The sequence below is a fragment of the Indicator indicator genome, chromosome 37 (assembly GCF_027791375.1).
Source record: "Indicator indicator isolate 239-I01 chromosome 37, UM_Iind_1.1, whole genome shotgun sequence".
In the NCBI taxonomy this organism is placed as follows: domain Eukaryota; kingdom Metazoa; phylum Chordata; class Aves; order Piciformes; family Indicatoridae; genus Indicator; species Indicator indicator.
Genome location: NC_072046.1, coordinates 2,813,368 through 2,840,218, shown reverse-complemented (window position 1 = coordinate 2,840,218; position 26,851 = coordinate 2,813,368). Strand labels below are relative to the sequence as shown.

Here is a 26,851-nt window from a genome sequence, read left to right as displayed (position 1 = left end):
TCTCCCTCTCACACAACCACCAGAGGGGAAGCTGTGGCAGCCACACCTGCTCCAGACTCGTCAGCTTGAAAGGGGAAGGCTGGGAGATGGAACAGCTTTGTCATGCTCCCTTACCAAACCCACAAGGGTCACCTTCTCTGCTTTCACCTCAGTGACATCAGCCACACAGCACATCTGCAGCACCTGCTGCACCCCAGCAGGGCCTGGGCTGCAAACTCAGTGCTGCACAGCTCTGCAGGAAGGGTGAGAGTTACAGATGAGGTAGAGGGATGGTGCCAGGAGATGCACAGGAGATGAGAACAGAAGCAGCTCTGTGCAAGAGATGGTGGCAGGAAGATGGCAAAGCTGCAGCTGGAAGCTGAGACCTGCCAGCATCTCACTGCAGACCCAGGCCAGCAAAGGGCTTCAGAGACTTTCTGGCAGGCCAGGGGTGCAGCTCACAGTCCCACAGCCTCACAGTATAGCAGAGGCTGGAAGGGACCTCCAGAGATCATCAGGTCCAACCCCCTGCCAGAGCAGCATCACTTAGGGCAGTCTGCACAGGAATGCATCCAGGTGGGGTTGGAAAGGCTCCAGAGAAGGAGACTCCACAACCCCCCTGGGCAGCCTGTTCCAGGGCTCTGTTACCCTCACTGTAGAGAAGTTTCTCCTCATGTTGAGCTGAAATCTTCTCTGTTCAAGTTTGAACCCATTGCTCCTTTGCTTGTCACTGTGAACCACCCAAAAGACCCTGGGACCCTCCCCTTGACACCCACCCCTCAGCTATTGATAGACATTGATCAGATCCCTCTCAGCCTTCTCTTCTCCAGCTCAAACAGCCCCAGGGCTCTCAGCCTTTCTCCACAGCAGAGATGTTCAAGCCCTGCTGTCACCAGACAGCTCAACCCCTCCTGGAAGCTGTTCACCAGCTGGGCATTTTCCCATGCTCATCCCTGCTCTGCTACCCCCAGAGCAGCACTCAGCAGCAAACCTCCCCCAGAATCACAAGGTTGCTTTAAACAGTCATGAGAAGGATCCTGCTTTGGCAGTTCCATCTCAGCCTGAGGAGAAACTCCTTTCCTGTGAAGGTGCTGGAGCTCTTTTCAGTGCTGTCCTGTGACAGGACAAGGGGCAGTGGACACAAACTGGAACCCTGCAAGTTCCACCTCAACAGAAGGGAAAACTCCTTTGTTGTGAGTTTGTTGTGAAGCCCTGGAGCAGGCTGCTCAGAGGTAGTGGAGTCTCCTTCTCTGGAGTCATTCCAAACCCACCTGGACACCATCCTGTGCAGCCTGCTGGAGGTGACCCTGCTCTGGCAGGGGGGTTGCACTGTTGGTTCCACCTCAACATGAGGAAGGACTTCCTTACTGTGAGGGTCACAGAGCACTGGAGCAGGCTGCCCAAAGAGGTTGTGGAGTCTCCTTCTCTGGAGACTTTCAAGCCCTGTCTGGATGTGTTCCTGTGTGACCTGCCCTGGGTGACCCTGCTCTGGCAGGGGGTTGGACTGGATGATCTCTGGAAGTCCATCCCCTTAGGGCAGTCTGCACAGGAATGCATCCAGGCAGGTTTTGAAAGTCTCCAGAGAAGGAGACTCCACAACCCCCCTGGGCAGCCTGCTCCAGGGCTCTGTCACCCTCACTGTAGAGAAGTTTCCATCCCCTACCATTCTGTGCTTCTGTGAGTTGTCTCTAAATCATAAATTCAGAACCCAAAACTGGGAGGTGTTTTCTCTTCCTGTTCCTCCCACCTCCTGAGAGGGAAAGGTGACATTCACTTCACAGCTTCCAGTGCTCAGGAGGAAGCTTGGAAACCTGCAAAGCAAGCTGTGAATCTCATGCAGATCTGCTGCTGCCATCCACATGGTGAGGAGCTGGTGGGGCTCAGGGTATGCTCAGCAGGCTGGGCAGCACAGGCTCACCTTTGGAAAAGCCCCCAGAGTTGTTTGGGTTGGAAAAGCCCTCTGAGATCATCCAGTCCAACCAACAACCCAGCACCACCATGGCCCCAAGTGCCATGGCCACAGGTTTCTTGCACACCTCCAGGGATGGGGACTCCACCACCTCCCTGGACAGCCTGTGCCAATCCCTGACCACTCTTGACAACAGAGAAATTTTTCCTCCTCTCCAACCTCACCCTCTCCTGACACAATTTCAGGCCATTTCCTCTCCTTCTAGCACCTGAGACTACAGAGAAGAGCCCAACCCCTACCTGGCTCCAACCTTTCTGGGAAGAAATTTTTCCTAACATCCAACCTGAGCCTCTCCTGGCACAACTTGAGGCCATTTCCTCTTGTCCTATTGCTTGTTCCTTGGGAGAACCATCCAGGATCCCTCCTTGCCACCAGCACCATGACTCAAGACAGGGTTGTTCCTCCTCATGGCTCACAAGAGCCCTGAGAACTTTTGGCATCCTGCATCCAAGCCTTTGCAGAGAGGGCTGGGGGGGGTCGAGGGTGCCCACAGGCAGATGCAGGTGGCCAGAGCCCAATGCTGCCAACCCTGAAGGTTCATCTGACAAGAGGTTAGGGATGGGGGCACAACTTGAGGCTGTTTCCTCTTGCCCTGTCATTTGTTGCATGTGAGAAGAGACCAACCCCCACCTCTCTCCAACCTCCTTTGAAGCTGTAGAGGGCAATGAGGTCTCCTCTCAGCCTCCTTTTCTCCAGGCTGAACAACCCCAGCCCCCCTCAGCATTGCTTGCTGAGGGTTTGGGGGAACTCAGACACCAAATGAGGCTCAAAAGAAGAGGTTTGGGGTCTTCACTTCGAAGATCTTTACTAACCCCTGCAAGGTCTTTCCCATAAGCCAGCCCAGAGAGTGCTTCAGGGATGGGGACCTGCTCTGGGAGCTCATCTCTGGGCAAATGCTGTCCTGCCTTGATATTTAAAACCCTCGGAACCATCCATGGTCCCAGGCAGGCTCTGCCATTTGAATTCACTTCGCTTCCCCCTGTCACGACCTCTTTTCCCCTCCCAGTTCTGCCTTTGTCTGCCGGATTAAAGAGCCCTTTGTTAGAAATCTCTGCCCAGAGGAATTGATGGGCTGCTGGAGCCACCTCTTCACCTTCCCTTTGTTCAGCTAAATGACTTGGACTTTTGTCTGGCTGGCAGGCAGCTTGCCAAGCCTCCCATCTGCCCTTTGCAGCTCTTGGGTGAACCCTTTGTGATGCACCAGCAGCCCTCCCGAGAGCTGCTGCCTGGAGGAGGCTTCCTGTGGGTGGGAGGAAGGGTGGGAGTGGGACAGATTGGATCTCAGGCTCCTAAATTTGGGGGGCATTTGACTGAGCACCAGCAGGAGATGCCACGTTTGGACTCCCCCAGCCTCTCCTCCTTCAAGCACTCCTCACCTCTGCTCCCCAAACCCAGGCCCTGCAGGCAGGAGAGGGCAGGCAGCCAAAGGGAGGAGGGCTCTGGACTCAGCACCTGTGCTGAGAACTTGTCTGAGCAGTGGCTCCAGTCAGTGCTGCCTCTCCTGGGCTCAGCAGGCACATCAGGAGCCTCTGAGCATGGCTCATGCAGGGCTGCTGCTGGAGCAACCTCAGCTGTGGCTCAGGGGCAGATCCCATGGTGGGGTTGGAAGGGACCTCTAGAGTCCAAGCCCCCCTTCCAAAGCAGGATCACACAGGAACACATCCAGGTGGGTTTGGAATGCCTCCAGAGGAGACTCCACAACCTCTCTGGGCAGCCTGCTCCAGGCCTCCAGCACCCTCACACCAAAGTTTCTCATCATGTTGAGGTGGAATCTCATTGTTCCTTGTCCTAACACTGGGCACCACCACAAAGAGCTTGGACCCTTCACCCTGACCCCCACCCCTCAGAGATTTAGAGACATTGCTCAGATCCCCTCTCAGCCTTCTCCTCTCCAGACTCACCAGCCCCAGGGCTCTCAGTCTTTCTTCCCAGCAGAGATGTTCCAGTCCCTTCATCATCCTCATAGCCTCCATTGGACTCTCTCCAGCAGATCCCTGTCCCTCCTGAATTGGGGAGCCCCAAACTGGACACAGGATTGCAGGTGTGGTCTCACCAGGGCAGAACAGAGTAGGAGGACAACCTCCCTAGACCTAGTTTTGGTGGCACCTTCCCCACCTTATCTGCAAGGGCTGTGCACTTCTGGATCTCTCACTGCTCCTCCTCATCCTCTCTTGACTCCTGCACTCTCAGGCAGCTGCTTTTGCATTTGGGGGAGGGTTGCATCTTGCAAAGTTCCAAGTTCACCTTTTGATTCCAACCCAAACAAAGGTGGAGATGCTCCAGGTCCTCTGAGCATGAAGATTTACCATGGCTGTAGGACCAACACCCTTCCCAACCATCCACAGTCACCAGGGACAGAGACAATGCTGGTCTGTGACAGCTGTCTCCAGCAGCCATCATGAGCATGGCTAAGAGCCTGGAGATGTTGCAATGTGTCACCTTCAGCCAGGCCTGGCATCAATTCCCTCCACTGTAAGGACTACAGGGACCATGTTGGCACAGAGGCTTGGCACTGGGAGCTTGGCAGCTCCACAGCTTTGTGGCCAGGCTGTCAAATGAGCACTTGTTAAACAATTGATGGCTGCTGGACACCCCAGGGATGATGAGCAGTGGCCAGCAGCCAGGTCTCAGGAGATGGTGAAAGACAAAATGAGCTCTTCAGCAAGTCCTCTGGAGGCTGTGCTCCTCAGGAGCAACCAGAGATGCCCTCCTGCTACCCACCCCCTCCCCAGGCAAGAGGCTTTTCTCTAGGAGCAAAACTCTTCACAGCACCTCTGGACACCCCCCCAGAGTGTCCCACCTCATCAAGGGGCCTGAAAGCAGCTTTACAGGCTCTGGAGCTCCAGAAAACTTTCCTCCACTCTTCTTTGGGTAAAACAGCATCACTTTGAGCCAGTTCTAGTTGTGCTCCTGGTGGCTAATAAATGAGACTCCCAAGAGATGACCACAAGGCACAACATCAGAGCTGGCCAAACCATCATGGAGCAGGCAGGGATGCAGCTGAGCACAGCCATGGCATGATGTCCACCCCATCAGGAGATGTGTGAGGACAGTGCTGGGAGGGCTGGAAGTGGGAACAACCCAGGACAGCCTCCAGAATGGGCTTGTCCTGGTGTCTGCTCCTCACCCTGTGCAGGATGAGCTTGTCCTGGTGTCTGCTCCTCACCCTGTGCAGGATGAGTTTGTCCTGGTGTCTGCTCCTCACCCTGCACAGGATGAGCTTGTCCTGGTGTCTGCTCCTCACCCTGCACAGGATGAGCTTGTCCTGGTGTCTGCTCCTCACCCTGCGCAGGATGAGCTTGTCCTGGTGTCTGCTCCTCACCCTGTGCAGGATGAGTTTGTCCTGGTGTCTGCTCCTCACCCTGTGCAGGATGAGCTTGTCCTGGTGTCTGCTCCTCACCCTGCACAGGATGAGCTTGTCCTGGTGTCTGCTCCTCACCCTGCACAGGATGAGCTTGTCCTGGTGTCTGCTCCTCACCCTGCACAGGATGAGCTTGTCCTGGTGTCTGCTCCACACCTTGTGCAGGATGAGTTTGTCCTGGTGTCTGCTCCTCACCCTGTGCAGGGTGAGTTTGTTCAGGGCTCTGCTCCTCACCCTGTGTTGAGGAGGCTCCAGCTTGGTGTGGTGGGGACAAGGCAGAAATGACACAGCCTGGCCATTTCCACAAGACCAGCTTTAATATCAGTCATGAGAATGAGGAGAAAGCACAGAATCCATTAATGGGAGTGGGGAAATAGAATAAAAAAGAAAAAAAAAAAAGAGAAATCCCTTAAAGAACTCCCACCCCCCACCCACCCCTGTGACCCTCCCCACCACAGACAGACCATCCAGGCACTGGAGATGGAAGAGCACAGTGAGAGGTGGGGGGAGATGATCCACCAAAAGCTGGCCCCCTCTCCAGGGATGCTCACCTTGGAGGGTGGGGATTGGTAGTGTTGATGAAGCCCCAGTGGTGACCTGGCCTTGCTGGGGTGGGACCCAGGCTTGAGCTTAAGATTCATCACAGCCTGACACGAAGGACAAGAACAGAAGAAGGAGAAGAAGAAGAATCCAAGAGCTGGGGACTTTTTGTTTCTTTATTCTATTTCAGCCTACGACGTTAGTAATGGTTGGGGATGGCTGGGCCCAAGAGGTCCTTCTGGTAGTGAAAATCAGAGACTGCAAAGAGGAACAGAGCTGATCAAGACAGACAGGAACAACCTGGATGTCAGCAAAAGACCTGGCATGCAAGGGGGGGGAGTGGGGGTTGGTTTTTTTGGGGGTGCTTCACAGGATGTGAAACATTTGGGGCTTCGGTTTGGGGTTTTTTTGGTTGGTTGGTTGGTTGGTTGGTTGGTGGTTGGCTGGTTGGTGTTTGGTTGGTGCTTGGTTAGTGGTTGGTGTTTGGGTGGTTGTCTGGTGGTTGTTTGGTGGTTGGTGTTTGGTTGGTGGTTGGTTGGTGTTTGGTTGGTGTTGGTTGGTGTTGGTTGGTTGGTTGGTGTTTGGTTGGTGTTGGTTGGTGTTGGTTGGTTGGTTGGTGTTTGGTTGGTGTTGGTTGGTTGGTTGGTGTTTGGTTGGTTGGTTGGTTGGTGTTTGGTTGGTGTTGGTTGGTTGGTTGGTGTTTGGTTGGTGTTTGGTTGGTGTTTGGTTGGTGTTGGGTGGTTGGTTGATGTTTGGTGTTGGTTGGTTGGTGTTTGGTTGGTGTTGGTTGGTTGGTTGGTGTTTGGTTGGTGTTTGGTTGGTGTTGGTTGGTTGGTGTTTGGTTGGTGTTGGTTGGTTGGTTGGTGTTTGGTTGGTGTTTGGTTGGTGTTGGGTGGTTGGTTGATGTTTGGTGTTGGTTGGTTGGTGTTTGGTTGGTGTTGGTTGGTTGGTTGGTGTTTGGTTGGTGTTGGTTGGTTGGTTGGTGTTTGGTTGCTGTTTGGTTGGTGTTGGTTGGTTGGTGTTTGGTTGGTGTTGGTTGGTGTTGGTTGCTGTTTGGTTGGTGTTTGTTGGTTGGTGTTTGGTTGGTGTTTGGTTGCTGTTTGGTTGGTGTTGGTTGGTTGGTGTTTGGTTGGTGTTTGTTGGTTGGTTGATGTTTGGTGTTGGTTGGTTGGTTGGTGTTTGGTTGCTGTTTGATTGGTGTTGGTTGGTTGGTGTTTGGTTGGTGTTTGTTGGTTGGTTGATGTTTGGTGTTGGTTGGTTGGTGTTTGGTTGGTGTTGGTTGGTTGGTTGGTGGTTGGTTGCTGTTTGGTTGGTGTTGGTTGGTTGGTTGATGTTTGGTGTTGGTTGGTTGGTGTTTGGTTGGTGTTTGTTGGTTGGTTGGTGTTTGGTGTTGGTTGGTTGCTGTTTGGTTGGTGTTGATTGGTTGGTGTTTGGTTGGTGTTTGGTTGGTGTTGGTTGGTGTTGGTTGGTTGGTTGGTGTTTGGTGTTGGTTGGTTGCTGTTTGGTTGGTGTTGATTGGTTGGTGTTTGGTTGGTGTTTGGTTGGTGTTGGTTGGTGTTGGTTGGTTGGTTGGTGTTTGGTTGGTGTTTGGTTGGTGTTGGTTGGTTGGTTGCTGTTTGGTTGGTGTTTGTTGGTTGGTTGGTGTTTGGTTGGTGTTTGTTGGTTGGTTGGTGTTTGGTGTTGGTTGGTTGCTGTTTGGTTGGTGTTGATTGGTTGGTGTTTGGTTGGTGTTTGGTTGGTGTTGGTTGGTGTTGGTTGGTTGGTTGGTGGTTGGTTGGTGTTTGGTTGGTGTTTTTTGGTTGGTTGGTGTTTGGTGTTGGTTGGTTGCTGTTTGGTTGGTGTTGATTGGTTGGTGTTTGGTTGGTGTTTGGTTGGTGTTGGTTGGTGTTGGTTGGTTGGTTGGTGTTTGGTTGGTGTTTGGTTGGTGTTGGTTGGTTGGTTGGTGTTTGGTTGGTGTTTGTTGGTTGGTTGGTGTTTGGTTGGTGTTTGGTTGGTGTTGGTTGGTTGGTTGGTGTTTGGTTGGTGTTTGTTGGTTGGTTGGTGTTTGGTTGGTGTTTGTTGGTTGGTTGGTGTTTGGTGTTGGTTGGTGTTTGGTTGGTGTTGGTTGGTTGGTTGGTGTTTGGTTGCTGTTTGTTGGTTGGTTGGTGTTTGGTTGGTGTTGGTTGGTTGGTTGCTGTTTGGTGTTGGTTGGTTGATTGGTGGTTGGTTGGTGTTTGGTGTTTGTTGGTTGGTTGGTGTTTGGTGTTGGTTGGTTGGTGTTTGGTTGGTGTTGGTTGGTTGGTTGGTGTTTGGTTGCTGTTTGGTTGGTGTTGGTTGGTTGGTGTTTGGTTGGTGTTGGTTGGTTGGTTGGTGTTTGGTTGCTGTTTGGTTGGTGTTTGTTGGTTGGTTGGTGTTTGGTGTTGGTTGCTGTTTGATTGGTTGGTGTTTGGTTGGTGTTGGTTGGTTGCTGTTTGGTGGGTGGTGGAGTTTGGTCGGTTGTTTGGTGGTTGGTTGGTGGGTGGTTGTGGCTGGTGGTTGGTGTTTGGTGGTTGGTTGGTAGCTGGTGTTTGGTGTTTGGTGGTTGGTTGGTTGGTGTTTGGTTGGTGTTGGTTGGTTGCTGTTTGGTGGGTGGTGGAGTTTGGTCGGTTGTTTGGTGGTTGTTTGGTGGGTGGTTGTGGCTGGTGGTTGGTGTTTGGTGGTTGGTTGGTGGCTGGTGGTTGGTGTTTGGTGGTTGGTTGGTTGGTGTTTGGTTGGTGTTGGTTGGTTGCTGTTTGGTGGGTGGTTGGAGTTTGGTCAGTTGTTTGGTGGTTGGTTGTTTGGTGGGTGGTTGTGGCTGGTGGTTGGTGTTTGGTGGTTGGTTGGTGGCTCGTGGTTGGTGTTTGGTGGTTGGTTGGTTGGTGTTTGGTTGGTGGCTGGTTGGTCAGTGGTTGGTATTTGATTGGTGGTTGGTTGGTGCTTGGTGGCTGGTTGGTGGTGGTCAGCTTTGTTTTGCCCAGTTGAACAACAAAAGGAAACAGCAAAGCAAGAGGAGCTGAGGAGCTGCTGCCTTCACAGCCTGAAGCCAACCCTCACCCCCCTCAAATAAAAGAAACAAGAGGAAAAGGACCACACAAGTCAAGTCCAAGGTGCCTCTGGCTTGGTTTTGGCAGAGTATATACATAATATATATATTTATTGGGTTTGAATGCATAGCCATTTGCTTCCATTTTTGTATGTGTGTCTGTGTGTGTGTTTTACTGGTTTTAATTTTATTTTTTCATTTAATTTATTTTTATTTTTTTTTTAATTTTATTCTTAAATTTTTTTTTTTTTTTTTTTTTTTTGCACCCCCCCCTTGCAAACCTGAGCTGGGTCCCTGCTTTCCTTTCCTGTGCAGTTCCCCTTCCTTAGGTGCTGGCACTGTGGAGCAGGGGAGTGGTGGTGGCTGTCAGCAGGCGATCTCCTCCAGCGTTCCCAGGGTGGCCTGCAGGGGCACGTTCACAGTGTGGCTGACACTCTCTGAATGGTTTGGCATGGGGTCACAAGTGCTCTGGGGGGGGGGGGGGGGGAGAGAAGGGCACAGAATTACCTTGGGGCTCCCAGATGCTCCCCATCCTTCCCCCAACCACTATCTCACAAGTGCAATAACTGGGGAGGAATAATAACAGCAGGCACCAGGACAGGTTAGAGGCTGCCCTGCTGGAAAGCAGCTCCACAGAGAAAGACCTTGGAGTGCTGGTGGGCAGCAAGTTCTGCATGGGACAGCAATGTGCCAATGGGATCCTGGGGGGCAGCAAGAAAGGTGTCCAGCAGGGCTAGGGAAGTTCTTCTACCTCTCTGCTCTGCCCTGCTGAGACCACAGCTGCAATCCTGTGTCCAGTTTTGGGCTCCCCAGTTCAAGAGAGACAGAGACCTGCTGAGAGAGTCCAAGGGAGAGCCAGGAGGATGCTTAGGGGACTTGAACATCTCCCCTGTGAAGAGAGACTGAGAGCCCTGGGGGTGATTAGTCTGGAGAGGAGAAGGCTGAGAGGGATCTGATCAATATCTATCAATAGCTGAGGGGTGGGTGTCAAGGGGAGGGTCCCAGGCTCTTTTGGGTGGTTCACAGTGATAAGCCAAGGAGCAATGAGTTCAAACTTGAACAGAGAAGATTTCAGCTCAACATGAGGAGAAACTTCTCTACAGTGAGGGTGACAGAGCCCTGGAGCAGGCTGCCCAGGGGGGTTGTGGAGTCTCCTTCTCTGGAGCCTTTCCAACCCCACCTGGATGCATTCCTGTGCAGACTCCCCTGGGTGATGCTGCTCTGGCAGGGGGTTGGACCTGATGATCTCTGGAGGTCCTTTTCAACCTCTGATATACTGTGAGGCTGTGAGACTGTGAGACTCTGATCTCCTTCCTCTGGCTGAGCCAAAGCATCATTCCTGGGAGTACAACTCAAGCTGCAGCTGAACACTGCAGGCTGCACCTCATCAGAGACTCATAGAATGGGTTGGGTTGGAAGGGACATCAAAGCTCATCCAGCTCCAACCCCCTGCCATGGGCAGGGACACCTCCCACCAGCCCAGGTTCCTCCAAGCCTCATCCAGCCTGGCCTTGAGCACCTCCAGGGAGGAGACATCCACAGCCTCCCTGGGCAACCTGTGCCAGTGTCTCCCCACCCTTACTCTAAACAATTTCTTCCTCCTCTCCACTCTCAATCTGCCCTCTCCCAGCTCAAAGCCATTGTCCCTCATCCTGGCACTCCCAGCCCTTGTCCAAGTCCCTCCTCAGCTCTCCTGAAGCCTCCTTCAGGTGCTGGAAGGCTGCTCTAAGGTCTCCCTGGAGCTTTCTCTTCTCCAGGCTGAACAGCCCCAACTCTCTCAGCCTGTCCCCATAAGGGAGGTTCTCCAGCCCTCTCATCATCTTTGTGACCTCCTCTGGATCTGCTCCAAGAGTTTGATGTTCTTCTGGTGCTGAGGGCCCCAGAACTGGAGGCAGTGCTTCGGGTGGGGTCTTCCCAGAGCAGAGAGGCAGAATCACCTCCCTCACCCTGCAGGTGACACTGCTTTGGATGCAGCCCAGGACATGGTTTGCTTTTTTGGGCTGCCAGCACCTTCCTACAGAGCTGACAGACCACAGGGAACCCTCCTCCTGCCTCCCAGGGGGGTTCCTTACCACGTTTTCATCATGGCTCCCTTCCTCTTCCTCCTTTCCAAGTAGGTCTAATAATTTCTCCTTGATGAGCTGCAAAAAGAAGGAGGTTGGGTTAAGGTGGGCAGGAAGAGGCAAGCCCTCTGCCCTGCCTGAGTGGGCACACAGGAGGCATGGAGCAGCCTCATCCCACTTGGCAGAGGCACAGCTTTAAAGGATCCCTGAATCCCAGCAGGGTGAGGGTTGGAAGGGACCTCTGGAGCTCATCCAATCCAACTCCCCTGCAGGGGCACCCGCAGCAGCTTGCCCAGGAGCACAATGCCCAGGGGGGGTTGGAAGCTCTCCACACAAGGAGACTCCACAACCTCTCTGGGCAGCCTGCTCCAGGCCTCCAGCACCCTCACAACAAAGAAGTTTCTCCTCCTGTTCAGGTGGAACCTCCTGGGGTCCAGTTTGTGCCCCTTGCCCCTTGGCCTGTCCTTGGGTACCACTGAGCAGAGCCTGGTCCCAGCCTCTTGCTTCAATTTCTCTTTCTCTAAACAAAAATTATCAGCCTGATGCCCAACACGAAGCCTCCTCATGGGAAAGAAAAATCAACAGCTGGCAGGGAGGATGCTCCAGGGAGGATTATTTTGGACCATGACTCATTGAGGGAAAAAAAAAAAAAAAAAGAGCTGGAAAAAGTCCAAATGGCAGGAGGGAGCAGCTGGAATCTCACAGGGCCAGCAGTGGAAGATGCTGCTGGGCCAGCAGGAGGCCACCAAAGGCTGTGTTGCCATCATGGCACAGACAAGCCCCAACCCCCTGGGAGGTGCTGAGCTCTGCTGTGGGCTCAGCCATCAGCATCTGCTGGGGGAACAGAAGAAAGAGACTAAAAACCCCCCAAGGATCCTAACTGCTGCTGGAGGGCAGGGGGAGGGAGAGCTGCCAGGCACCCAGGTCCCCTCCACGCTGGTCGTAGACTGGAACGTAGGGCATTAATTATGCAGTGTCAGCAGTTAAACCTGGGGCACTGGGTGCCCAGCCCAGCCTGGCATCAAGGCTGGCAGCCTCCCCACCCCCCCAGAGGTCTTACCTCATAGATATAATCGAAGAGCTCCAGGATAGTGAGGATGCTAGCACCGATGAACAGCCCCATCTGGCCTCCAATGTCACCTGGGGGAGAGCACAGCACACAGTCACAGAGGCACAGAGCCACCCAGGCTGGAGGGGGCCTCCAAAGCTCATCCACTCCCACCCCCCCTGCACTCAGCAGGGACATCCTCAGCTAGATCAGGTTGCCCAGAGCCTCATGGAGCCTCACCTTGAATATCTCACAAAGCTCATAGGAGAGATGAGCAGAGGGCTGGAGCTGCTCTGCTCTGAGGACAGACTGAGAGAGTTGGGGCTGTTCAGTCTGGAGAAGAGAAGGCTCTGAGGTGACCTTCTTGTGGCCTTCCAGGATGTGAAGAGGGCTCCAAGAAAGCTGGGGAGGGACTTTTTAGGCTATCAGGGAGTGACAGGACTGGGGGGAATGGAATATGGCTGGAAGTGGGGAGATTCAGACTGGATGTGAGGAAGAAGTTCTTCCCCATGAGAGTGGTGAGAGCCTGGAATGGGTTGTGCAGGGAGGTGGTTGAGGCTCCATCCCTGGAGGTGTTTGCAGCCAGGCTGGATGAGGCTCTGGCCAGCCTGCTGTAGTGTGAGGTGTCCCTGGCCATGGCAGGGGGGTTGGAACTGGCTGAGCCTTGTGGTCCCTTCCAACCCTGACTGATTCTATGATTCTATGATCTCCAGGGATGGAGCCTCAACCACCTCCCTGGGTGACCTGTTCCAGTGTTCCACCACCCTTGTGGGGCAGAACTTGTTCCTCACATCCAGGCTAAATCTGCTCTTCCCACTTTTCTGGTTTTGTTGAGTTCTGCTCGCTTACTTCTTTTTTCTTATTTTTTCTTTTTTTTTTTTTTTTCTTTTTATGTTTTTTTTTATTTTTTTTTTTTTTTTTTTTTTTTTTTTTTTTTTTTTTTTTCTTTTTTTTGTTTTTTTTTTTTTTTTTTTTTTTTTTTTTTTTTTTTTTTCTTCTTATTTTTTTTTTTTTTTTTTTTTTTCTTTTTTTTTTTTTTTGTTTTTTTTTTTTTTCTTTTTTTTTTTTTTTTTTTTTTTTTTGTTTTTTGTTTTTTTTTTTCTTATTTTTTTGTTTTTTTTTTTTTTTTTCTTTTTTTTTTTTATTTTTTTTTTTTCTTTTCTTTTTTTTTTCTTTTTCTTTTTTTTTTCTTTATTTTTTTTTTTTTTTACTTTTGTTATTGCTAATATTTATGCTTTAGAGGTATATTTTTGATATGATTCATTTTTTTATGTTATTTAATGCTCTAATTTCTATTATCTTTTGCTTTAGTAGTCTTTTTTCTGTTGATTGTTCTTTGTCTATTTTTTCTTACCTTGGTTTCTCTTTTTCTTGTTGATTTTTACCTGTGTTGTTAAGTTTACTGCTAGCTTTGTTCTATTTTATTATTATTTCTCTTTTATGCTTTTTATCTATTTATTTTTCAGAGCGGCAAATAATTCAATTAATTTTTTTCTTCATCTTTTCCTATTATATATTTTTTTTTTCATTTTTTTATATTACCTATTAATACCAACTATCTTTTAGAAATATCTTCTTTTACCAATTGACAATACACACATATATGCCGTAGGCCAAATACTAAAGTTATTTTTTGACTTAAACCTTATTCTAATTATAATATCTATTTTACTTAAAAAAAGGATGTAAAAGAGACCAGACCCCAAAAACACGAACAAACAAGAATCGAAAGAAAAAACAAAAAAGGCAAGCGACGAACACCAAACCCAGAAAACGGATTTTCCTCCCCCGAAGGCCGCCCCACGCGGGGTCGATCCCTAGTCTCGCGTCCGAACCAGCACTCCCCCGCTTCTCGCCCCCCCTCATTGCCCGTGGTCGCCGCGGCCTCCCTACGCCTAGTGGCCCCTGCCTCGTTCTGACGTCCCTGTAGGTCCGCCGCCTGCCGGCCCCCCGGGGTACCAGACTACAACTGACTACAAGCCCACGATAGCTCCCCGCCAGCAGCGGTTACGTCCGGCTGGCCGCCCATCGCCGTGCTCCGACCGGTCCCTCCTCCCGCTGATTACCCCCCTCCACTACATCTCTAACCTCCGCGTAATACCACCATTTTGCTGTGTCTCTCCCCGCCACCAATCGTTGCCCCCCCTTCGCCCCACTTCCCCAGCCTTCCGTTCCGACAACCGATCTCGCCCCACCTCGCACGCCCTTTCCCCACCCTCCCCGCACCCTTCGCAAACCGTCCCGCCATCTTCTCCTCCGCCCTGTATTTTCTTCCAGCTAATTCCACTAACCCACCTGCATTCACACTCTCCATCGGCCTCCTTTCCGCCTCGCCCTGGAGTATCTCTCGTTCCCCCACGAACTCCCTATTCGGCTTCACATCTCCCCCCCCTGTCCCCTTCCGCTGCCCCCCTACCCCCCTTCTCCCCCCCGCCACTTCCACTACACTTACCCTATCTCAGACATTCTAGATCCCCCATACCGCCGTTCCCTACCACTACCCCCTCCCTCACGACGATTTCCCAACCCTCACGCCGTCCGCGCCTTCCTCTTTCCTCTCCATCAACACATTATGGGACCACTCCCTTACCCCTTTTCCCCTCCCACCTAACTGTACCCCTCTCCGCCTACGCCCGGACCCACTCCCCTCTCCTTCGAGTGCCCCTCGGCCCCCGCACCTGAGCGCCCCACCCCACCCCCCGCCCACACCAACTACCCCGCCCGCGCCCCCCCCCCTCCCTCTTCCTCCACTGCCTCTTGTCCGCCCCGGTCCCCCCGGCCTCTTCCCGTCTCTCTACACCCACCCCCGCCCTCGCCCCACGGCCTATCCCTCTAGACTCACACTCCTACCCCCCCCCGGCCAGTTCCTCACCCGCGTTCCCTCCCCTCGCGATCCCCGCCTCTCGACTCCGCCACGCTTCCGCCGAGCACCCCCCCCAAAAACCACTATCTCCCCCCCCCTCGTGTCCGTTTCTGGCGCCTTTCATCCTTTACGCCCCTCCCCCCACCCGCCTCTCGCTGCTTTCGCCCCTCGTCCCCCGCCTCCAATATCCATGGCCCCGGCGTACCCCGCGCACCTCAGCCCCCCCACCCCTACCCTACAGCGCCCACGTCACGCCGACTCCCCCCCACTAACCAAATCGTTCCTAGTAGCACAAATCAAGGGCCAAGATCTATGAAAAGAAGGGTGTAAAAAATACAAGAAGAAAAAACACAAAGCAAATACAAGGTCTACAAACAAAAAAAAGACGAAGCACGGCAAGAGTTACAACAAGAACGGACACCAACGCCACAAACGCAAAGATATTGAAAAGAAAAAATCCTCAAACCCTAAGAACTGTCAACCCAAGCCCACGCCTATCTCGACCAGTTGCCATGTTGCCCCCCGCCGCTCATCACCCACCGCCTTTCCTCTCATCCCATGTATATCCACCTGCGCGACCACTTTCCCACGCAGACCCCCCACTCCTCTCCCTCTATCCACTCAGACCAAACCGTGCACACTAAAACACATCAGCCCATGATTATATATCCAAGTAACACGCTAACCCAATAATTCCCCCCCTACTCTTACTCCCCGCATAGTACACGGCCCCCCCCACCCGTTGCCCAAGACAGTGGACCCCCACGGCTCTCCTTACCGCCCGAGCCCCACCTGCTTTTCCCCCGTGCCCCCGACTCTCGCCTCTGCTGTGTGGAATCCCTCACGAACTACCAACTCAGACAAACATTATGGCAAACGAACGCTCCAACCATACCAACCGTCACCCACATACGCGTAAATAGCTTCACCACTACTAAGACCTACCAAGTCGCAAGTAGTCGTCAGAATGATGCTCCTTTAATACCCAGCAGACTTTAACGAATAGCAGAAGCACCAAAATATAAAGATCCCATCACATTCATCGCCCCGCAACCATCGCCCAATCTCGTGCTAAACCTGCGTTAAGCCTGGCTCATGCCAACTTCCTGCTTCTCTCCAATCGAACCTATCCTACCAGACCATAACCCCGCCCCCATCGCACCGGGGCCCACCACCACCCAGCCCCAGAGACCCGATTACGACCCCCACCCACATCCCCCAGTTACTCTCCCCACTCCGGTAACCCCCTTACCTGCTCTCCCGCCTACAGCCGCCAGCACCCCCCCACCCTTCCGCTTCCCCCACGCCCCCCGCGGCCCGGACGATCCCCCCACGTCCATATCTTCCCCAACCTTCCACCCCCACCCCCGACCCCCACCCCACTGCCTGTCACGCGGCGAGCGCCCCCCCTCCAGCCGTCCTTCTCTTCTTCCTCACCCCCCTCTTGATCTTCGCCCATGCCACTCTACCCTCCCTTTCTCGTCCCAGCCCCCCCCTGAATCCCCACCCCCGACCAGTTCCCCCCCTTCATCCCTTCCATCGCAACCGACCTGCTCCAGCCCATCCGCCGGCGACCACCCTCCCCTTCCCCCACCCGGCAGCCGACCGCCCGAACAACTCGCCCCCCACCCCACCATGCCAACGGCGTGCCTACCTCCCCCCCGCTCCCCCTTCCCCCCTCACCCCCCTTCACCTTCACCCCTTCGCACCGTTCCCACCGGTCCCTACCCCCCTACCTCATCCCCCCTCCCTCCCCACCCCTCCCACACCCGCCGCCCCCCTCACGACTTCCCATATCCGCACTCCGCGGCTGACGCATCGCTTCTACCCCGCCTACAACCTCCTCCTCTCTCCCCACTCCCCCCTCCCGACCACCTTCCCCACTATGCCCCCCCCCTCCCCCCGCTGCCCAACCTCCACTACTCCTCACACACTTCATCCGGAGCCCGCTCACCACCGCCCACCACCACCCCTTGCCACTCCGCATACTACTCCACCTGTCACCCGTTGTCCCACACGTCCAACCATGCATCACGCCTCCTCCCTTCCCACCCGCCTAACCCCCCACGCCCGCTACACTCGCATCCCCCCCCCCCTGATACGGCCTTCCCAAAACCTCATATGTCCTCCTCCACCCGCACACTCTATCTGCCGGTCCTTACACCCCGCCCACGCCCTTTCAAGTCTGGCCGCAGAGGGACAAAACGCCGAAGCCAAAAAAAAGCATAAAATAAACCAACAGAACAGATCAGAGAATAATAAAAGAAGAAAGAACAAGAGACACACGAGACAAAGGGAAAAATAAACACCAAACAATCTTCGAAACAATAAAAACAAAACAAAAAAGAAAAAAGAACAGGAAAAGTCAAGAGAAGATACAAAAAAAATTAAAACGCGAAAAAAACAAAAAAAAAAGAAGAAACAACCAAGAAGACATAAACAAAGCACACAAGGAAACATACAGAAAAAACAACAGGCAACAGCACAAAACTTGAGGAGACAAGGAAAAAAAAACCTACATCGAATACGTCAAGCATAGAAAAGGACATACTGAACAACGGCAAAAATACACGAAAAAAGAAAAAAGCAGGAACGAGAACAAAAAAAACGCCAAAAAGACGTACCTACGGGTTCACGCTACCCATTGAGCCCAACGGTCGGAGTCTAAACGCTCCTACCTCGCCTCCGCCATCGCCCCCGCCATGATAGTCTCTGTGTCACTCCCCCTTCGCATCCCGTCCCATGGTGCCTCCTCATCCCCTATCCCCCCTGTCACACTGCGCCACCTACCGCCCCGATTCACCGCCCCGAAGGCCCACGAATGGAAAAGTCCGCACACAAGTTGAGACCAGCAAAGCTTGTAAAATCAGAGGAAAAACACTAAACAACGAACAACAGGCAAGAAAACGGACAAAAACATGGGAGAACAAACAATACGGAAGCGAGAAACCAAGAACAATCTAAATGGTACAGAAACTCCACAACCATACACCCCTGATGGTTTTACGCCCCTCGCCTGGCACCTTCTCTTCCCCCCCTCAGGGCTGCCACTCCTACCTGACTCCTGCGTCTCTTCCTCTTTATATGCCCCACCTCTGCACTCGGCTCGCGCCACCCCCCCCGCCGAATGCCTTGTTCATCCCACTCCTCCCCCCTGTCATTCCCCTCGTCTCCTGCGGCCGCAGTCACGCTCGCCCCCTTCTCTTTTCTTGGATGCTTCGGGCCCTCTTTCCCCCCCTGCGCTCACGTGGGGTCGACACCAATATTAACCATAAGCGACACAAAAAATTAAGGAGAAAAAAAAAACCAAACAAAAGAGAGAGCAGCTGAGCTCCCACCTGCTCCTAGGTTCCCCTTCTCACCTGCATTCGTCTCCCGCGTTCTCTTGTCCCTTCACGCCGCCGTCCCTTCCCCGCTCTCCGTCTCTGCGTGTTAGCTCCGACTTCCGCTGCCCCTCCCCCCTGCAGCCACCGCCCCGCACCATCCCAGTCGCCCTCCCTGTCCCATCCCCCCGACCTCCCTCCGCTTGCACCCCGCGATCGTTTGCCCTCCCCTCTGTTGCAGGTCGCTCCAGCGCCCCCCCCGGCACGGACAGCACATAAAGATCGGAAAAGAAACGATTACTCATAATATCCCGAGATGGCGCAGTCCGACAAGTCCAAATCTAACCGGCCTTATCGCCCACACGCGGCCCACTATGGTGCCCACCGCTACCCTCTTTAATCCCTTCACACCCTCGTCCCGGGCCACGGCTAGGACACCACCCAAGCTTACACAACCCATGTAATACGAAAAAGAATGAAGAACCCACAGCACAGGAGGTACAGGCAGAGCAAAAATAAGAAAACAAATTTCAAAATACAAAACAAAAACCAAAAAGCAAAAAGAAGCTAAAAAAAGCAAAAGGTAGATAAGATTAAGAAGAGAAACAAATAAAAATAAAGAGGGGAACAAGGAGCAGAAGGAAACAGATAGGTACAACCAGGGAGACAAAGGAGAACAAAGGACGCCCCACTAGTGCCCCTGCACTGTGGCGCCGTCGCTCCCCTCCGCTCACGCAACCCCGCATCGTCCCTGGGGCCCACGACCGCTTCTCCTCCGGTCCGCGCCCCGCGCAGCCTTCGGCACAGCACGCGTTCCCGGCCACAGCCTCACTCACGTCTGCCCGCCCCCCTCTTCGTCCGTGCTGCCCACACGCCCTTCCCGCCGGCCGTTCGCGCTAGCCCGACCCCGTAGGGCACCTATTCTTCAAACCTGGCCCTTCCCCCCGTCCACCTGCGCCTTCCGTCCTCGTACCGATCTACCAACCCTCTACTCGCCAACCCACTCTCCCACTTGACCACCCCCCCATCCTCCCGCACCCCCCCCTGCCGTACCCGTCCCCCCTCGTCCCCCACCTCTCCTTCCTCGCCCGTGCCCCCGCATTCCGGCCGCCCCCTTCCGCGGACAAAACCACCCCTCCACACATCCTAACACACCTATCCCCCCCCTCTCACCGTCCCCCTGAAACCCCAACTCCTCCTCCTACCCATCCCGCACGCCGCCTGCAAGACACCCCGCGCCACAGACCCCCCTCCATCCCCCCCCCTTATCTCCCCCCCCTCACCGCCGCCTCCCGACTCCATCCCCCCCCCCACCCCCCCGCCAGCCAAGCTTCCCCCTCGTCACCCTCTATCCCTCAACCCACTCTCCCGCCGTTACCCACCCCGACTCCCTCCACACCACCCGAGTCCAACGGCACCCCGACCGACGTTGAGAAACCTCGACCAGCTCACCCCACCCGACCCATCGCCCCTCCAGCACCACAGGATATTCTCAACCCTAACGCCGAAAAGACTCCCCTCCTCCCCGCGCCCCATATCCCCAACCCCCCACACCACACCGGCAAGCCCCACCACGATTGCACCACTCCCAACCCCCCCTCCCCACCGTATAGACTCCACGCCTAACACCTCTCTGCGACCACACCCACCTCCCACAATCTACACGTCTGTTCGCAGAAGAACCACCCTCCTCACAACCACAGATCGTCGCGGCCTCTAATAACTCACGCAACCCCGCCCTGGTCGCGCCCCACTTCCCTTCCTTCCATGGGGGCCTCCACAGTTTGGTCCCGTTACCACCTCCTCCCCACCTACCTCCCATAGCGGCGCAACTCCCCTCATCCCAATTCCGCGCAGTCCGCCATCCCAGCCCGCCCTCCCACAACACACCCCCCCTCAGCAGCACAAACCGTCACACCCCTGCCCCTCCCCGAGCTTCCCCGGATCTCTCTCCCGCCCACCCCTCGGCAGCCTCTCACCTCTATCTCTAAATCCGCCTCCGCGTCACCCCCCCCCATATACGACCGCGCCCCGCGCCCCACCCTCACCCCCCGCCTGCACCAACCCCCTACCTCACTCCCCTCCTTAGCCCTCCCCCCATGCTTTCCCTCCTCCCTTCCCCTCCCCCATCTCTCCCCGTCCCCACCCCCACTTCCCGCCCCTTCTATCTCCCCCCCTACCCCCCTCGCTGCACTCTACCCCTCTGCCCCTCACTCCCCATTCCACCTCTCACGCTCCCACCCCCGCCTCCTACCTCATTCCACCCTATTCCCCATCTGTCCCTCCCTCGGCACCGTCCAGCCCTCAACACTCACATCACCTGACCCCTTGCACCTTCCCCCCGTCCGCCCCACGCTCTCACAACTTCCTTAACATCGCCCCCGCATCTGCCCGCCGCCCATACGCCACACCCTACACAAAACCTTATTTCACCACCCACACCCCCCCTACTGCCCCCCCCCTAAGCTCCGCCGCCCTCACCCCAGTCCCGCTGTCCCCAACCCCTTCATGCCCCCCCACCGCCACTCGACCCCCCCTCCCCCACCCCCTAACCCCAGCGTCAACCCCCCACCCCCTCCCACACACGCTCACCGCAGTACACCTACCCCTTCCGTTTATTCCCCCACCTTTACCACCACCCCCCCCCACGCCTGTCTACCCCCGCACCAACGTACCCGGACCCCCTCCTCTCGCTAAGTCTCCTGACGAACTGCCACCACCCCGCACGCTACCCCCAGCCCGCTGCGCTCCATCCATATCTCCCCCCCTCCCATTAATCCCTGTTCACACCCTCACACTCCCCCCCTCCCCAACCCGCTAAACCCTCCCCAGCGCCCCACCATTGCGAACTTCCTCCCCCCTTAACCCCACGTGTCCCCCCCCTATCACGAACCCCCCACCCCATCAACTCAGCTCTCCCGTCACCCCCCCCATCTCTCCTCGATTCCCCGCCTCATCACCAGCCTCTTATTAGAGACCCCCCACAGCAAATTCTCCCCAGTCTGTGCCCCCCCGCCCCTACCCCGCCTACCCCACCCCACACCCCATCCACTACTTCGGCACCTCTCTCCGGACCTACTTCCTTCTCTCCCCCTCCCCGCCCCCTACCCACACCCACACCCCCCGCACCGCAACACAAAACGTCACCCTCCGTACTCTACCCCCCATCCCCCACCACCTCTCTCGCACTTCCCCACACGGCCCCCCGCGCCCCACCTCCCCCCCAACCCTCGCTACCCCACCTTCACACCCAACATGTCTCCTCCTCCACCACCCCCGTTCATATCAACCTACTTTCACCCCCACCCTACCCTGCCGCATCCCGCTCCACGTTTCCGCTGCTAAGCCATGCCCACCCCTCCCCCCGTCCGCCCCCCCCAGCACTCGACACCCCCACCTAAGCTAACTGAGGCCAGTTAGACCCCCACTCATTCCCTCCCCCGCCCTCCCAACGTTTACTACTTCACTCCATCCCCCCTACCCTGTACCCCTCCCACCCTATCCCCCTCGACTCCCCAGTTTGAACCCACTCGTCCCCTGTTTATCACCCACCGTCCTTCCCCCCTCTCTGGGCGAGTCGCCCCCGCGCCCCCGACGCCCACGCTCGGTCCGGTACCGCCTCCAATCCTATTTTCCCTTCCTCCACTCCCAGCCCTTTTATCCCAGCCGTTCGCCCCCACCCTCCCTTTTCCGACTACCCTTCTCCCCTGGCCTATGCACATTTCCCCCACCCTGCGGCCACTTTCGTACCTGCCCCCCTACCCGTATCCCTCCACTTCTACCCTTTACCGGCGATGCCTTCAACTCTTCCCCGTTCACACCTTACCTCGCCTCTCCCCCTCCTCCACCTACCGACCCTTACACACCCCCGCCACATGCCACGCCCTGTCCTGCCCTCCCCTTAGCCTCCTCCCCCCTACTTTCCCCGCGTAGCCGCACGCCCACCGCTCCTTCCATCTACTACCCTGCAGACGTATCACCCCTTCCCTCCCCGTGCTTTATCGCGGCTCCTCCGTTCTTCCGTGAAGCCCGTTGCGCCGTAGCGGGCCGCCTGTCTCACCACCCGCCTCTACCCCTCCCTTGTCACACAGTCCCTATGAACTCTCCCGCTCCGGCCCTTCATATCCATCCACTCATCTCCCATCTTCACCTCCGGCCAACTCTCCCCCCCCCTCCCGCCTCCCCTCCCGCCTTTCACATTGCATTTGCCCTGGGTCTCACAACTACCTTCCGCCCCAGAGCACTTCCCCGAGTCCTGACTACCAACCTCCCGCCCCATTGCGCCCCGCCTCACCGCCGATCCCCATCATCTCCGCCCCGACCCCCTCCTTGATTCCGATGTCTTGCCCCTTGCCCTCCCCCGTTGCGCTATCCTTGCCCAACCCTTCCAGGTCCCGCTCCCTTTTCTCCCCTTCTTTTCCCCCCTCTCCCTGCCGCCCAGGCTTCCGGCCCCTTTTCCCTCCCCCCCCGCTAATTCCGCCTTCCCTCCCCACACCCCCCACCTTCCTACCGTCCCCCCCTCCACGACGCCGTTTCTCCCCCCCCAACACGTCTCCACCTCCCCTCGCCATCTCCTTACCAACCCCCTCATCCTCCGCCGGCCCACGCCCACTCTACTCGCTCCCCCAATGCTCCCCCCCCCTAGCAATCACCCCCCTACACCCTCCCCCGCGCTCCCACCCCCCCCTACCCTGCTTCTCTCGACCATGCCCTTCCCGCATCACCCCTCTACACCTGCTCCCAACCCACCGCCAGACCCAACCCCTTCCTCCTCGGTCACAATCTCCCCCCCATTTTCATCCAAGCCCCCACTCGCCCCTCGCTCCGACCTACCCCCCCCACCGCCGTCCATTCCACTCCCCTCCCCTGCCGACCCACACCACCAGTCCCAGGAGCCCTCTCCCCTCACCCCCCTTCCCCTCCCCACACTCTTCATCCCCCCCCCCCCCCTCAACCTCCACAACGAGACAGCACTCTAGCAAGAGCTCGCACAACGCCCTTACCTCCGACCTCAAACAACGCGCACAAACCACATCAAATTACGACCGAGCTCCCATAACATCTCTATGCCCACCTCCACACACCCCCGTGCCCCCCTCCGGTGCCTCCCATTTAAGACCCGCGCTGAACCCCCCTCGTATCCGCGCCCCCCCGCCTGTACTCACCCCTCCCTTTCCGTCCTAGCACCCCCTCCCCCACCCCCTCTCCACCCCCCCCAGGCAACCAGCCACCAGCCCATCACCCCCGCCCTCCCTTCCCCCCGTCCCTATCGTACCGGCTCATCCGTAAAATTCGACCCCATCTATTCCACTCCGCCGAATCAACCCCCCTACTCCCTTCCGTTCGACGTGCTCACCCCTCCCACCCGACTCACCCCCCCCCCCCAGCTCTCTTACACCACGATACCACCGCAATGGTACCATACTCTCCCATCCGCCGGCCCACCCTCAGCCCCCTTTCAGCTTGCCCCCTTTCCTTGGTCCTCACCAACTTCCCTTTCACCATAAAAAGGAGCCAAAAAACATGCCCACTACACATAAAAACGTACAAAATAAAGACAATCCAGGGCATATAAAAGTATATAACATCATTCAAGCATAATTCCTACATACTAATGCAACCAATTCCCACACCACAGAACTCTGGACCACCGCCCCGCCCCCTTTGTCCGCCTCATCAAAGTAAACCGAGACACAACAAAGAACAGAACATATAAAAATCGGAACAAAGTAACTAGAAAGTAGAGAGAAACAAAAGTAGCCATAAATAGCAAGTTCTCAAACCATAACTGTAAATTCGAGACAATATCAACAGTACCAGACAACTCCCCCGCCTCCCCATCTACCCTAGAACCACAGTGAACAAGTGCTCTAAGGAAAACCAGACCTATATCCAGAAGATAATATGACCACATCAGTGCCCCCTCTGATCCTACTAGCCCACTCTACTCTCCTTTAAAAATACAGAAAAATTAATACCAATCTACATCCATCTAGTACATCCTTACTCAGTGACGTAGCTGGGCACCCAAATCCGTGTAACAGTCCGACAGTCCTAGCCGACCCACAACACCCACATCGCAGGCGTCCCCCCTTCCCGTACCTCTGCCCTCCTCACCACACCCCACAGTGCTCTTCCTCACTTGCCCGCCCTTTCGTATTACAGACATGACACCCGGCCCACCACCCGTCACCCAACTTACCCCAGTCCCCCGCCCCCTAAACCCCCCCCCCCCCCACCACAGACTACCTATCCCGAGTCCAACACCCCCCCGCCCTACCCCACCGGACCCTACATCCATCCCCTACCGCCGCCCCTCTCAACGTCCACACATTCCCAAACCCCCCGCCTCGACCTCCGCACACACTCGCCTCACCCCCCCTCCCCCCGCTTCTCCCCGACCCCTCTCACCTATCCTAACCCCCGCTTGCACCCGGCAACCTCATCTACCGTTTCAACACCACACCCCATCTCACCCCCAACACCCTCTACATTCTCCACTTGCTACTGCCCCCTTCCGACCACCCTCCGTTCCGTGATGCAACACCCCAAGACAAAATGCTAACACACTTAACGAAAACGTAGCAATCTCACCCTACCCAAATACAAACTTGACACCAGCAACTAAACGAACACAATAACTTTTTGTTTTGCCAACAAACTAACAACTAACAAGAACAAGGACCCCGTGAATCAGCAGTATTCCCCCCGTCGCCCCCCGAACCAATGCCCTCTTCTATTACAACCGCCAAGTTAACTGAGAGATGGAATATGCACACAAGTAATAAAAAAAAGATACGATAACAATGAAAAAAAATTAAAAGCCCAACCTATACCAGCCCCACCCACCTTTCACCACACACAGTGTACCCGTCCATTAACTCAAACACCTCATACGATTAGCACTACAGACAAACAACCATATGAGCACAACTACTACTACCTACATAAAGCGTCCAAACCCACTCATGCAACGTAACGATAAATAGGGGGAAAAAGAAAAAGCAGCAAATCAATAGCAACCCCAAAGGAACGGAAGGAAATATCAAAAGGACGCAGCCGCATGCTACCCCTCCGCACTAATCCCATATGTCCCCCCCCCGGTGCGTCCTCTCCCTGGCTAAAAGGTGCGCAGGGTCCACGCCCCATCCCCGTTACCTCCGCCCTCCGAGAAGTACCCTTGCCCTCCCCCCTCTCCCACCCCGTGCCCTCCCTCACGCCCCCATCCCCCCGCCCACCTTCCCAAGACCCACCACAGAGTTCTACCGTTTTCGCCCACTTCACAAACCAAGTCATGGAGTGTACGTATACTCCGATACAAAAACCGATTTAGGGTAGCGACACAAAAAGTGGCGTAAGGATCAAAAGACTCACACCTACTCAATGAGACTAGCCAAGAAAGGGTAAGCCCCAAACGAACTCGCTAAGAGGGTCAAAGACACCAACAAATAGTATTAAAAACTAAAGTCGGAAAGAGATATGGAGGAGCATCTAAGCCTTAAAAGAGAGGAAGAGGAAAATTAGAAAGGTAAATAACAATTACATTATACAAACGAAAAGAGAAGAAACAATCGGGAACGTGAAGGAGGGAAAGAAAAGAACCATAGAGAACACATGAAAATGAGTACGACCTCTTAGTAGCACAAATGACACGTCCTCTCTGCCTGCCATCCTCCACGAATAAGCCACCAATGATCCCCTTCCCCGCCTCACAGCCCTACGGCCTCCTCGGTCGTTCTCCTTGCCCCTCTTGGTATCACGTGCCCACCAATCTCTAGAGCCTCCTCCCAAACCCCCCATACTCTACACCGAACACCCACACAGAAAGATCAAGAGGCCACGTTAAAGCAACGATTATGGGCCATAACTATCACTCCTCAGACAAATCACACCAACACCAAAACAATTCGGCAGCGACGACAACGCCAAGCCCTCATACCCCCCCCTACGCAACCAGCAATAAACGAAACAAAAAAGAAACCTACTCAATCTGCAGCTACTAGATCAATAAAATATAATCCACAAGACCAACAATTAATTCCACAACAAACCCTCCGCCTACTCCAACCGCCCGGGTGAAGGGTGTGGGTTGTGTTCTTATCTACAACCTCACAACCCTCACAGCAGCATAAGACAAAAACAACACACAAAAACAGACAATAAGCACAAACTGAAAACTAAAAAAAGAGAGCAAAAAAGAATCAATAAATGCCTATCCTTCTCCAACGTTCAGCATCATATCAACTTTGAACAGTAGAACTGCATAGACCAAATTCCAACTAAAAGACACAAAAAGAAAATTAGCTAAAACACAACCTATAATGACGCCACACTAACAATAGGCCATAATACAAAGATGCAATAAAACAACTTTACCTAAAACCATATTGGTTGACACACTCACGTATGCATTACAAACGAAAGCATACAGAAAAACTAGGTATGCAACGCGCTTACCATTACAAGTACCGTCCACCACTCTTAAGCAAATCAATTATCGCCCTCATCCGTTTACACAATACAACCCCTCCCATAGACCCCCCGCCGTCCCCCTCCCCCCCAAGCAAACAAAATATAAAAGCAATCACATACAACGGAAAAGAAGGAAAAAGAAAAAAGTACCATACCTAACTATAAAAAAAAATAGCAAATAACGACAAAAATA

At 54.6% G+C, this 26,851-nt stretch overlaps 1 protein-coding gene across 1 annotated transcript in view; it reads right to left on the bottom strand.

Moving 5' to 3' along the window:
* Positions 1-9,255: 9,255 nt before the first annotated feature.
* Positions 9,256-26,851, bottom strand: part of LOC128978530 (acid-sensing ion channel 2) — a 718,961-nt gene continuing 701,365 nt past the window's right edge. Inside the window, exons 8-10 of the mRNA XM_054396471.1 lie at positions 12,013-12,092; positions 10,962-11,030; positions 9,256-9,357 (exon numbers count right to left, since the gene is read on the bottom strand). Coding sequence (XP_054252446.1) covers positions 9,256-9,357; positions 10,962-11,030; positions 12,013-12,092 — 251 coding nt within the window. The remainder of the gene's footprint in view (positions 9,358-10,961; positions 11,031-12,012; positions 12,093-26,851) is intronic.